Source organism: Chenopodium quinoa, unplaced genomic scaffold (genome assembly GCF_001683475.1).
Source record: "Chenopodium quinoa cultivar QQ74 unplaced genomic scaffold, ASM168347v1, whole genome shotgun sequence".
NCBI lineage: Eukaryota > Viridiplantae > Streptophyta > Magnoliopsida > Caryophyllales > Amaranthaceae > Chenopodium > Chenopodium quinoa.
In genome coordinates, this window is record NW_018745003.1 from 3,433,902 (window position 1) to 3,447,692 (window position 13,791).

A 13,791-nucleotide genomic window follows, 5' to 3' on the forward strand; every position below is an offset into this window, starting at 1 on the left:
TTTCTGAAAAAAAAAAGGTTAATTTACTTCAACTTACAACAGAAACAAGTATTGATAAGTTCTGAAAAATAAGTTCAAATGAGTTATAATCAACACTACAAATGATTTTTTTTTTTTAGATGAAACTCTACAATTGATAAGTTCAAATAATTTGATAAGGTTAATTTGATAAGTGGTCAAGTTTGCATCTCAGATCAAACCCCACTAAAGACACTTGGGGTGGAGATTCCCTTACTCTTCCCCGCACTTCCAAAGTGTCTAGCCCACTAATCCGAGTCGGGAAGACCTGTGACAGATTCTAGCCCGGTAGGGCCCTTTCTCCTTACCAACCAAAAAAAAAAACACTTAAATAAAATCAATAACTATATACTAAAAGACACACCAACAATGACACGTGTCAATTTCTGGTGTGTTCTTAGTATATTTTTTTAATAATTAATTACTAAATTTTATTTAAGGAAGTTATTTTTAAAAAAAAAAAATTGTTTTTGTCAACTATATAAATGAGTAATAACATTTACCATTTTTTTGTTGATACTCAATTAATTACGGAATAATAAGGAAATATATAATCTTTTTGAAGAAGATGTATTTTTGGTGGAATATTTTTTAAGAATATGATCTTGATCAAATATTTCATGTTACTTCAATTTTGTTCAAGATATTAAACAGTTTTTATATATTATGCTATAAATAAATTAATTTGTCAAAAGTAATTAAAATAACGCACCGTGCATGGCACGAGACCTAACCTAGTACACTTTTAATTCGAAGTGGATAAACTCAAGTTCAATTCGCTTGAAGAGATGGGATAGTTAAAATTGGGCTCCATGGAAAACAATTTCAATATGGACCTAGCTTAAGGTTGTTTACTTGTTTTGGTGGACTGTGGCCCAATCCCAACTAACTACAATGCCCAAGTTTGAACATTTTTTCCCTCTTAATTAAATCATCTCAAGATTTTTAACAATCTACATCAATACACCAAGACATTTACCAAGATTTTGTATCAACATTCAATTGCTACTACCTTCATCCAACATAAAGACATCTTCCCAATAATTTCGAGAATCCGAGATATTAAAGTTAAGTCCAAATATTACTAATCTACAAAGACATTATCTATATAAATCTTTGTATTTGAGTACAGCATACCATATGTATGAAGCAAATTCATCATTCAATCTTGCAGTAAGTTCTATCACCCAATAGCTAATGAAAAATTACAAGTAGGGAAAACTAACCAACCAATATATTAAACTCACCATTATTCCTAGCTATAGGCTGCTTATACGAGGGCGGAGTTGGTAAATGAGTGATGAAACAATGTATACAAATCAAGTATATTGAAGAATATGAAATCATGTAATTTAGGTGTGCAAGAGAGTGTGTGCACCCTAAGACCATGCTCCGTGCTGAGTGAAACCTTCACATGCACTAGATAGGTAAGGGACTATTGGGAGTTGAAGCATACTTCATAGTTCATGTCATATGAATGAAACAGAGGTTTGGAGAAAGACTATACCATTGATCGAATATACAAAAACCAATATCCATGTAACCCATCTATATGTTGCAACTAATTTCACATCTCAAAAAGTAAACTGACCTGAAAGATGAAGCAGGGACAGTAAACTAGCCAGTATAAATATATATCTATCAGTTCTTATTTTCTGTTGATGCTCAGCATTCATTTGAACCAAGAAAAAGCCGTGTGAAGTGGGAGATTCAGAGACTGAATCATAATGGAATTGAGGTGCATTGCCTAGGATAAAAAATTTCCTTTGATAATAGTTTTTTAATGAGGCGTTTGAGCCTATCAGCACCAGGACCTGGCCTAAGTTCAATCGTGCCATTTGCCACTGAGTAAGACAGAGAACCATCTGTACTGTTTTCATTTTCTCTGACCAACCATTTTCCGGGCACAAACCCACTGTCATCACTTCCCAAAAGCTCAGCGTCGATCTTATCCATCACAGCTTCTTTCCTACCAAATTTCCTGGCAAAGGGGGCATTGCTTTCCACCATTTTCTCATAGTCATCAACTGTCAGAAAATGTGGATGTTGCTTAGGAGGATTATCCCATGATATGAAGTGTAAGTCGTGGTTCACTGTTGTGTTCTTAAACTCCTCAACATTGCAGATAACAGTGTGAAAATACCCCTCTGGTGAGGAAAGAAAGTTGGCATAATACATCAAAACTGTCCTTGGGAGGTTGTCCCAACCCCATAGGCAATACTCAACAAAAGGCCGAGAAAGCATCATCCAAGCAGAACCTGAAAGTGAAAATGATATATGTCAAAACACAAGACCAGATTCACTCTAGTTCTCTTTAACATTATATTTTCCAAGACTTTTAGAGTGCTCTTTACTTTTGGATTTTCCAACCAAAGTATACCTGTGTATAATTTAAATGCTGTAGGAATGCCTCTTCTTTCAGGGACCCAATAGACATCAGATTTTTGAGTGCTGTACAGCCCAGGGTCGATTATAACAGGTCTTGCTCTCTGATACCTGTTGAAAACAAGAGAATGTTCACTCAGGTTCAAGACCTGTTGGATTAAAAACACCAAGGAGAAAAGATGAGCTACATACTCTTTCCACCCAATGTCACTAGTATGCTCAATAAAATTAAGTTCTCTTGGTATGGTTGATAATACATGCAGCAAATCTGTTGCACAATATAAGAAAGGAAGTAGGAAAAAATAACTGTCAAGTAACTGAAGATGGACTACAATATCCATTTAGAACAATATGAGCAGGTAACAAGCAGTAAGTCGTAAAGTAGTGCATGCACCATCAAACTCAAACATGGCCAACTACACTACTTGATTAAAAATGCGACAAAATGTCACACTTCGATAGATTATGCCTTCCTACAATTAGATTGGAGACGGTTATTCCTATACATTTCAGTACTTATTATCATGCTAAAATCGAAAAGTCTAGGTACCACTCCTGGTCTCCTGCAGTCCTGCTAGCATGTAACCGAATACATCTTCCTAAAATGAACATTTTGATCATGAAATCCAGAGTCCAAATATCAGAACTTCAGTTTCTAGCTAAACAATATTAACTTAGTATGAGTGCAATACACCTATCTTCAATGGAAACTTGTCGTTCACATAGCCAAATCTATCCATGGATCACCTTGTACTCTACCTTGTTTTTTAGGCTACACAACAAATCAGTTATTTATTCTAATCCAACAATTTACTAATACTATATAACATGACTACATGAGAAGATATGATGCTTATCCACGTGAGGCCATACATTCCCTGACAGACAGCTTCACTAATCTTAAACTAACAATAAACAATAGCCAGCAAGAATAATATCACTTACATTAGTCTAAAAAAAATGCTTAAAGTGATCACCAAAAGCTTACATTTTCTATATATACTTCATGACACCAAAGATAGATACACTAAAAGAGAATATATGCCCACCCAAAAAAGGGGCAAAAGATAAGAGCTTTACTTCAATTGTATATCAGCCAAATTACAAGATTCTAGCATTAAAATGGCAACTTTTGCAACTATAGAGAATAAAAGCAATGTAAAATCAAGCTTAAGCAATTAAAATTGTAACTAATACGCCTTATATTGCCATTAAATCTCAAATTAAGCCTACAATCTAATTAGAGTAAATACATAGTAATTACCAATTCCATAGACTAATCACTCGATTAATTTTTAATTCGAGTAGAAAAGAAAACCAGACAGACAGCCTAAATCATTCCCGAGACGAATAATAAGACAAACTTATCAATCCATATATTAAAAACATGACAATTACTATATCCAATACCAACAAACAAACCAAGAAAACAACAAATTCCAACAACATAAAATCCCCAATGAAATTCAACAACTTTTACTTAAAAGTTACAACTTACCATCCTGTGTTACAAGAGGATAATCAGAAGCACTCAAATTGATGAACCAATCCCAAGTACCACCTTCCTTCAACAAAATAGCCATAGCATGAAGTGTATTGCTCACCATAGTGGGTCCCCTATAAGTAACCAAATTACTCTTTGCCACAACTCTAACATTTCCCATCTCTCTAAAAACACTTTCTCTCTCTACAAAATCCATTAAATCCAATCTTTCGTCAGGTGGAGCTTCTAAATCAAGATGAACAGCATACTGATTTAATGGATGGTAAAGAGCTTTTAATGTTCTTTTCAAACTTTCACCATCACCCCTTGAACCAGAGATCAAATAAGCAATTTTTGGAATCGGGTTTTTGGAAATTGGTGAAATTTTCAACTTTGATTCAACAAATTCAGGGTTTTGAGGGTTTTTTTGATGGAATTGATGGGTTTTGTAAAATGGGGTTTTTGAGTTAAATGAAGTGAAAATGGAGAGTAGAATTAAGAAAGGAAGTAATAATAGAAAGAACCATTTCTTCCTTTTTTGGATTTGGGTTAATTTGTTGCTCAAATCCATGTTGATTTTGTTGTTGCTAATTCTGTATATTGCATTGGAATTTGGGGAACAAAAAATTAATTAAAAATTTTGGTTAATTTTGTATAATTTTGGGAAGTTTGTTGTTGTTGGGTATTAATTTGTTGATTCAGGTGAAAAGTATGAGGAATTTAATTTGGGGAAGTGGGTGAATGGTGGTGCGATAGAATATGGTGGTTGAAAGGTGTGATTATAAATCAAAAAAAAAAATGATGGGAAAACAAAAATCTAAAAATCATGATGTTCTTTACTACTACTGTGCTAAATTTTAGAGTCAATTCATTGTTTAATTAGAGAAAGAGAAAAAAGGCTAGGAAAAAGGTGGACTTTGTGCAAGACTTTGTATATAAGTAGGGTTGTACAAAAAGTTGAGAGAGGACTCACTCGAGTTACTTTATTAATCGGCAATGGTAAAGTGGTGGGGACTATTAATCAAGTTCTTTTGACAAAGAGGATCATTGTTTTGGGAGTCGGGATGTTACGAATTCAATTATATACTCGAGCATAGAAGATGTTATCGGTTGTAACTTTAATGGTGCGTGTGTTGTACATAGTAAGAACTCTAGGAAGAAGCAAGTAGGGTGCATTTGCACCATTGACACCATGGCATAGGTCAATAAAGTAATTGGATGATTGGATCAAACCATATAAAAAATCGACCATCTTTTGATCATAGGATAGAGGTGTTTGTGGGTAAAGTAATGGAGATATGATAAATCTTAAGTTTTTTTTTTTTTAAACCATATGATAAGTCTTAAGTTTGTTTAAAGGGATATAGATTAGAGGGGGGTAGGGTCTGATAAAAGTGTAAAACACTTAGGGACTTAGGGTTATAATTTTTTTTATTTTTTTTCAACAGCAAGCAATCTGTTACCGGAGGATCGTGGAGTGGTATTAGGGTAAAGAATGGGTACGGGAAAATGAAAAGATAATCTCACCAATGATAAAAGAAAGGAAAACTCGAGAAATGGAGTGTTGGGCTTTAATCTCTTCAACTTGTTCTTGTTACTAATACTTACTCTATATTTATTTATTTTTATTCTAGTTAAATCATATTAAATCTTCTAATTTTCGTTTACATATCTTTTGTAAAAATTATATGAAAATTAAATATTTAAATAAACACAATGAGATGAATTGAATCTAACAACCTCTCACTAGATAATGTTTTTTCTTATACATATACGTACAATTAAGGTCAAATTTCAATCAAATTAAACAATTAGACTATACCAAAAAAATTTAGATTAGACTAGACCACACCTTCCTTAAAAATTCACACGGAAGTGACAGAACACTTTATTTCAAGCAAAAAGTACAAAACTTAATTCTATTCTCATTACCAACTCTCAAATAAGGGTAAACACTTAGAATCAAGTTTGCTTATTTAACAATTATATTGTTTTATCAATTGGTAATGGATGGAGTAAATGAAACACGGATAAGTTAATCATCCGCGATTTTAACAATAGTCTTGCCAATGTTACGGCCACAAAAGAGACCTACAAAAGCTGAAGGGATGTTCTCTATGCCAACATGGATATCTTCAAGCACCTGCATTTGGCCTGCTTGGAGGTATCTTGATGTTGTTGATACAAATTCTTCGAAATTTTCATCCTTGTAATCGTTAGCCAGATATCCTTGCATGGTGATTCGCTTATACACGACGTCGATCATGTCGGGACCAGCTCTTCTCTTAGTAGGATCGGTGTACTGAGACATAACACCACATGCAACCACTCTACCAAAGGGGTTCATGTTTGCAACAGCAGCTTCTAGCATCTCACCACCCACATTGTCAAAATAGATGTCAATTCCTTCTGGAAAGTGTCTGCATTTGGTTTAAACACCCGTAAATTGCGTGTTATTTGTTATGTCCACATTTATATGTACGGTTTGACAAAAAAAAAAAAAAAAAAAAAAAAAAACTAAATAAATTAAATTAACATCATGATAATCATCCAAAATCGATATCACCACATAATAATATATGACCAAACCACAAGATTGTCTCTTAAATATTGCTAAGCATGCACACGCTCATTTATTATTCTATGTGTCGCTACGTGGAAAAAAAGGGTGTTGTTACAATTAAGGATTAGATACGAGTATGACCTTTGAAGAGCCAACTTCAAATCACTCTCTTCTTTATAATTGAATGCACCATCAAAGCCAAGTTTTTCCTTTAACATAGCAACCTACATAATATAACAATGGTAGTAGATATAATTAGTAAAAAAATGAAGATGATAATAAGAATCAATTTTTGAACAAGCTAAGATAAACAAAAACCTATATATGTAAAAAATAATTCACTAGCTTCCCTTCTAATTTCAGGTGATTGTGGGATTGATTCTCATCACTCGCCCTTTGTGGATCTCTAACCACAAAGGAAAATTAAAAAAAAAATAAATAAAAAAAAAAAAAATCACTAGCTAACCTTTTCAGTGGAACCTGCGCAACCAACAACATAGCAACCAAATAACTTAGCGTATTGCCCTACTAAATTTCCAATAGATCCTGAAGCAGTTGATACAAATATCCTCTCTCCCTTCTTTGGTTTGCCCACTTTGAATAACCCAGCATATGCTGTGAGTCCACTAAGTCCTACAAACACAAATAATATATGCATATTACTTTCACACTTTCATCAAAACCAGAGGAATTCCCTGCTTCCAACCATTTTGTCCATTTATAAATGGTAGAGCTCGAATTTATAACCTCAAAGTCAAAAAGTAAGTTTCTCACCATCTCCTCAGTGTGTTTGGTATACAAATATATTGGAGTTTATAGCTAGTCAAAGCACATGCTTCAACGAGATGAGACGATGATAATCTAAGGACATCTTATAATATATTTGTGATAAAAGATGTATATGGGATAACATAAAATTCAAAGTGAAGAATAAAAAGGAGCAAAGAGAATATGTACCAAGTATTCCGACATGGTATGACAAGGGAAATTCAGTAGGATCTAATAATTTCTGCAACAAATTGACGTCCTCCACCACGACATATTGTGCCCAATTCAATAGTCCAGTAACTAAGTCATCCTTTCGGAATTTAGGATGCCCTGAAGCCACAACTTTTCCAACTCCATATCCTTCAATTGACTGTTATTACCAAAACACTACAAATTTAATTAAAACATCCATTCCACTTTCAAATACAAGTAAAAAAAATACTCTATATATATTAGATCAAATCCTCCCCCTTACTTGCGACTCAAAAACTTTTTACAATAATAATACTCCATAATTTTATAATAATAAAAAAGTCAATTAATTTGTTGCGATTATTAATCTGCCTAAATTTGATCTTTATTTTACTGATTAATTCATCAACGCAAAATGCAAATTTCTAAAGGTTTAGAGCAAAAGATCGAATAGCCTAAACTTAAATGTGTTTTTATCAACAAAAATTAAATACTTTAAAAAAAAAATTATAAAAAAATAAACGAAGATTAAATTTAAATTACTGTAATTAGAAATACGAGTATTAGCCAAGCCAAACATTATCAATCTAAACATCAACACATATAATTAACCTCTTGGCCTATTTTTGTGGCAGTTTATACAAAGTGAATTAACATACCCAAAGGACATTATTCATTTCTCAAATAAAATCATATAGAAATTTATTCTCATTACCGTCCGTTATACTACTGTAGTAGTAAACAAGAAGACATTACCTTGCCAGGAACCAATTTGAAAGCCACAGCTACTGAATTCTGAGAAGTACTAAAACTCTTCATGCGGTTAAGTTGGTAAGGATCAATGGAAAGTTGAAGACATTTGACGAGGACATCGTTAGAGCCTGGCTTAATGGATGATGTGCTAATATTTGTGGTTAAAACCTCAAAATCATCCTCCTTTGGTGCTCCTTCTATGGTGTGCTTTATTGTCACAAACTTATTGCCTATAATTTCTTCCATTTTTGTTTGAGCTAATTCTCTCAATTGTTGCACATGTTTTTATTGTTTGTTTGAGACTTATAATTGGTTTATACTTCGTATTACTATGAATCTACGTACAACCACAAATTGTTGCCCGTACAACACTTTCGTTCCGATATACTACGTATCTAATTATGTATGGCTATTATTTATTTGAAAGGACATAAAGAGAAAGGTGAGTACTAATCAAAAGTGGTACCAACTACCAACTACTATAGTACTCCATAGTCCATACTTCGTATATTACTAGAGTCATACAAGTACGTAACATGTAACATGCCAATATACTAGAGTCATATAACTACTCATTAAGATGAATCACTAAGCTCAAAATAAATACGTACTCTATATTATACTTCGTAATGTAATTTGAAGATTCTCTAAACTTATGAATTGATATCTTTTTAAAAGTATGAGTAAGCTCTTATTAATAGTGTTGAGACTATTATGCCTCTACATATTTACCCTTTTTGAAAGTATGACCATACTTTATCAATAGTGTTGAGGCGATTATGTCCCTAAAATGTTTATTTACATATATGTCCGGCCTCATTAATGTTAATTGTTTTTTAACTCTTAAGAATAGCATGTGGACATATATACCTCTAAAAATATTTGTTTATACATTTTCCCTACTTAATGAAACTAACAACGCCAAACTGAAAGAAATTCCGGACATGGTTAGCTATGACGCGCACATCGCGCGCGTTAGCCGCCTTAATACTGCCAAGATTTCAAAGGCAAAAAAAAAAAAAAAAAAAAAAAAAAAAAAAAAAAAAAAAAAAAAACTTAAGTTATATGGAAACTTTGGGCCAAAGCTTCATGATGGGTTGGCCCAACTTTGGGCCAAAAATGCTGTTCCCAAACCCCAAAAAGTCTTAGCTGACTATAGTGTAGCTTGAATAGCTGCACCACTGCCTATAGAATGAACATGTAGTAAAAAATATGAACATGTAAAAAAAAAAAAAGAACATTTAGTACTTACAAAGTAAACATGTTAAAAAAAAAATCATTTAGTATTAAAAATAAAAATGATAGTCACAAATTTGCTAGGCCACGACCTTAAAAATGAACATTTGGTGTAAAAATAATTATGAACATGTAAAAAAAAAATAAAAAATAATAAATATTTATTAATAAAAAATGAACATGTCAAAAACAATTATGAACATTAGTATATTAAAAATGAACATTTATCATACAATATTAAAAATGAACATTTCATAAAAATATATGAATATGTTACAGAAAATGAACATTTTATATAAAAAAATGAGCACGTAAAAAAAATTATGAACATTTAGTATATTCAAAATGAGCATGATTTTCTCATATTCATATAAATTCAAATTTATTGTACATAATTATTAACGAAAAATAAAGATAAAATAAATCATTAAAATATGTTCAATTTTTATGTACTAAATGTTCATTTTTAGTGTACTAAATGTTCAATTTTAAAGTACACCGTGTTTATTTTTCTTTGTTCCAAAAATTATACACAAATATTAGCAACTCAATTAAAAAAAAAATCAAAATTCATAATAACAAACAAATTAAAGATGCAGCAATTCAATTCATCACAAAAACTCATTAATTAAAATAATTCATAAAAAATTCAAAAAATTAAGTTGAAATAGTCTAATTCACTAGATTATCAAAAAGTCAATTGAAATTCATCAAATTCCTCAAATTGAAATTCACCAAATTAAAAAATCAGAAAAATCAATTACAAATTCAACCTAAATGTAACCTAATTAAAATTATTAAAAATCAACAACAAAAAAACTAACCTGCATTGATAATCTATTCCTTTTTTTTTTAACAACCAAATTCATAATAATGTAGAAAATAAAGGAAAAGGAAAATGGTGACGATCGCGACGAAGATGATGGAGGATGTTACAATGGTGACGAATTGGAGAATATCCAAAGTAGGAGGATAAAGAAGTTTAAAGATTGAGGTATAATGAGGTAAGAAAGAAATTTACTTACGAGGAAAGGAGAAAAAAAAAAAAAAAAAAAAAAAAAAAAAAGAGGAGAGAGAAAATTTGAATGGAGAAGAAAACAAAAAGAGAAAATTAATGGAGGTAAGGAAGAAGAAGAGAGAGAGAAAGAGGGGTAAATATAAGGAAGGGAGAAAAAACTTATGTTCATTTTTGAAGTACTATATGTTCATATATATGGTTGTTGCAGCTAGCTTAGCTGCACAAGTGTGTAGCTAAGAAATTGTGCCTAAACCTAGGGCTGAGCAAAATTATCCGAAAAACTGAAAATCCGAACCGAAAATTAGGGTACCCGTTCCAATAACCATAACAGTTCGAGTACCCGATCCGGTAATTTGTTATCGAATAGGGTTATCGGGTATCATTTTAAAATTAACGGTTACCCGATCCGATCCGATAAGCAATTTTTTTTTTCCTACTTAAATCTATTTATCCAAAATCTAAACTCTTACTCTAGTTTTTTATTTTTTCAGTGGTAAATTGTAAAAAATCTTATTATCTAGGTAAACTCCAATTTCCTATACAAATCCAATGGTGACATTAATGAAGTTATAAGTTTAACCCTAGTTAATTAAAGATTTAATGACTAATTTAACCTTAATCCTTAATTCTAGCTTTCCTCCAAAACCTTCAACCACCATGAATAGCCCTCCCCAACCAAGCCCTTACACCGGCAACCCCTTCCCCTACCCTCGCCAGCCGTTCCAGCCCCTTTCCCTCCCTCGCCGGCCGTCTTTCGTTGCCGAAATCTTATAAAAAAAACACTAACGACTCTACCTTTCCTGGCCTCCGAAGCATCATCGCCGCGGTCAAAGGAGAGAGAAAATCATCACATCGTCAATTACCTTATGTTGACGATTCTATGGCGGCGGCAATCGGTAACCCTTCTTCTTTGTTGGATCTCTTATTCAAGTACAAGAATATTCGCTCAACCTATTTTCCCCAAATTCAATTGTAAGAATCTTATTCAATTTTTTAGGTTTGATTAATTTGTAGGGCAATAATGAATAATTTAGTAATTTACTTGTTATTTTATTGCGATATGTTGATTAATTAGTGTTAGAAATTTGATTTTGCAGGTGAATTAAAAGTTGGGAAAGATATGATATTTGAGGGATTGTTTGGGGGTGACTTGTGGTGCTATTGTTTTGATCGGCGGCCGAAGCTGGTATTGACGGAGAAAAGGGGGGGGTCGCGGCTACTGTGCGGTGATGGCAGGGACTGCTATGGAAGCAGCGATGGCTGGTGCATTGGGGGTTAGTTGCAACAGTGGTTGTGATATATGAACGGCCAGTAGGCGATTGATGGTGCGCTAATGGAAAGCCATCGTTGATTATGGTGGTTGGGCTGTTGTTAGATTGCTGCTGAGATTAGGAGATGAGGTGCGGCTGTTTGTGTTGGTGTTGAATCGTTAAGGGGTGGTGGTTTAAGGGAAAGGAGAGACACGCCAGCCGGCACGGGTGAGGGAGGTCGGCGCACCCGAGAGGGAAGGACTGGGAGCGGGCGCCGGCGTGGGAAGGGGCGGGGGAGAGGTGGTTGGTCGGTGGCAATTGGGTGGAAAGTGTAAGGCGGAAGAAAGAGAAGAGGATGAAGATGATAATCATGGGTTCATGATGATGACAGTTGGGTTTGAGTGTATTAGTGTATTAAGTGAGGATATTTTAGTAATTTCAATTTTTTTATTTTAAAAAAATGTTAACCATGGTTAAGCATTCACTAGATTATTTCATTAAGTTCACCGTCGAATAATTATAATTAATTAGGATAATAAGAATTTTACAATTTACCACTGAGAAAATAAAAAGTTGCAGTGTTACCAAAGTGAATTTCCCTAATTTAAATGACTTGTAATTATTGGTAATTTGGTCATGATCATGTGATATTATTGTTGATTAGTGTTGAATGATATCATAATAACTATATTTTAAAGTCTAAATTTCATTATTGGATATCATATTGGGTACTCGATAACCGATCCGAAAATTCGGGTACCCAAAGTTTGAGTACCCGAACTTATTGGTTCAGGTAATGAATATCATTTTTAGTGTTATTGGTTATCGAGTACCCAAACCAATAGTGTTAACGGTACGGGTACCCGACCCATGCTCAACCCTACCCAAACCCCACTTGTTTTGGGCCAAAATTGTGCCTAAAATTTGAATTTTCACAAATTCCCCAAAAAAAAAAAAAAAATCCTCAACTCATTTTGTGGATTGCTAAACATCGCCCGCAAATTTCCACATAAAGCCCACAAATTTTCATTGAATTGACACTTTTGCCCTTAATATAAAAAAAAAACCTCACACACTCTCATCACCCAACCTCTCACCCATCTTCTTTCTACCGCAAGGAATTGGCGGCGGCGGAGGCGGCGGAGGCGGAGGAAGGCGGTCACGGTGGCAAGGTAATTTTTTTAAAAAAAAAACCTCGAAGAGGGCGGGGTGCTTGGCTAGGACGCCATGGCCACGGTGGTGGCGCCCAAGCCAGACGCCAACCCCATAGCGGCGGCGGCTTGGGCGGGACGCCAGGGCCACGGTGGTGGTGTCTTGCGAGGGCACCGCCGCCGCCGTGGGGCTGCCGTCTGGCCTGGGCGCCGCCACCCTTTTTTTTATTTTTTTTGTCTATGTTTATATATTTTTTTCAGTTTTCTGTAAAAAAAAATAAAAATTTCCAGACTTTTTTTTTTTTTTTTTGTTTATGTTTATATTTTTTTTTTTCATTTTTTTTGTATATTTTTTTTGTTTATTTCAAATTTGCTGTATTTTGTTTATGTTTATATTTACTTTTCAATTATTTGTATGTTTTTTTTTCCAATTCTGTTGTATTTTAATTTTTTTTTATGTTTATATTTATTTTGTATGTTTTGGTAATTTTTTTCTTTTTATTTTGTATTTTTTTGTTTTTATTTATTTTGCAGTGTTTTGTTAATTTTTTTTATGTCAATTTGTTAGTATTATTTTTGTTTATTTGATATTTTTTTGGTTCGTTATTTTTTTTAATTTTTTTTTATGTTTATATATATTTTAATTTTTTTAATGGAGTTAGGTATCGCATTTTTGACCTGGTGCGGGGAAGAGTATGGAAGTTATTAGAAGTAGAAACTATTCAATGGAGAGCTCGGGGTCCAGACACGTTAGATCGAGTGGTATTTCGGTTTCGGCTCGCAGAGATTGGATTCACCATCCTGAGGAGGATGAAGATGATGATGGTGAGAAGGAGGAGTGGACCATATGATTATTACGGTCCATTCAGTCAGAGGCTTGATGATATGTATGAGACGCATAGGGTAGATGTGCGTAAGGGTAGAGATGGTAGATTTGTTAGTAGATCGGGCACATCATCTACGTCCACTGTGTC

General features: G+C 33.5%; 2 protein-coding genes across 2 annotated transcripts; both read right to left on the minus strand.

Moving 5' to 3' along the window:
- Positions 1-1,042: 1,042 nt before the first annotated feature.
- LOC110707937 (beta-glucuronosyltransferase GlcAT14B-like) lies at positions 1,043-5,567 on the minus strand. Its single transcript, XM_021886023.1, has 4 exons — positions 3,902-5,567; positions 2,596-2,671; positions 2,399-2,514; positions 1,043-2,276 (listed from the first exon to the last, which is right to left on the minus strand). Exons 1-4 carry the CDS (start codon positions 4,455-4,457, stop codon positions 1,741-1,743), a joined length of 1,284 nt encoding a protein of 427 aa, XP_021741715.1. The 5' UTR covers positions 4,458-5,567; the 3' UTR covers positions 1,043-1,740.
- Positions 5,568-5,739: 172 nt separating this feature from the next.
- Positions 5,740-8,523, minus strand: LOC110707938 (2-alkenal reductase (NADP(+)-dependent)-like). Its single transcript, XM_021886024.1, has 5 exons — positions 8,166-8,523; positions 7,407-7,587; positions 6,916-7,082; positions 6,591-6,673; positions 5,740-6,306 (listed from the first exon to the last, which is right to left on the minus strand). The coding sequence occupies exons 1-5, from the start codon at positions 8,406-8,408 to the stop codon at positions 5,922-5,924; spliced, it is 1,059 nt and encodes a 352-aa protein (XP_021741716.1). The 5' UTR covers positions 8,409-8,523; the 3' UTR covers positions 5,740-5,921.
- Between the last annotated feature and the right edge of the window lie 5,268 nt (positions 8,524-13,791).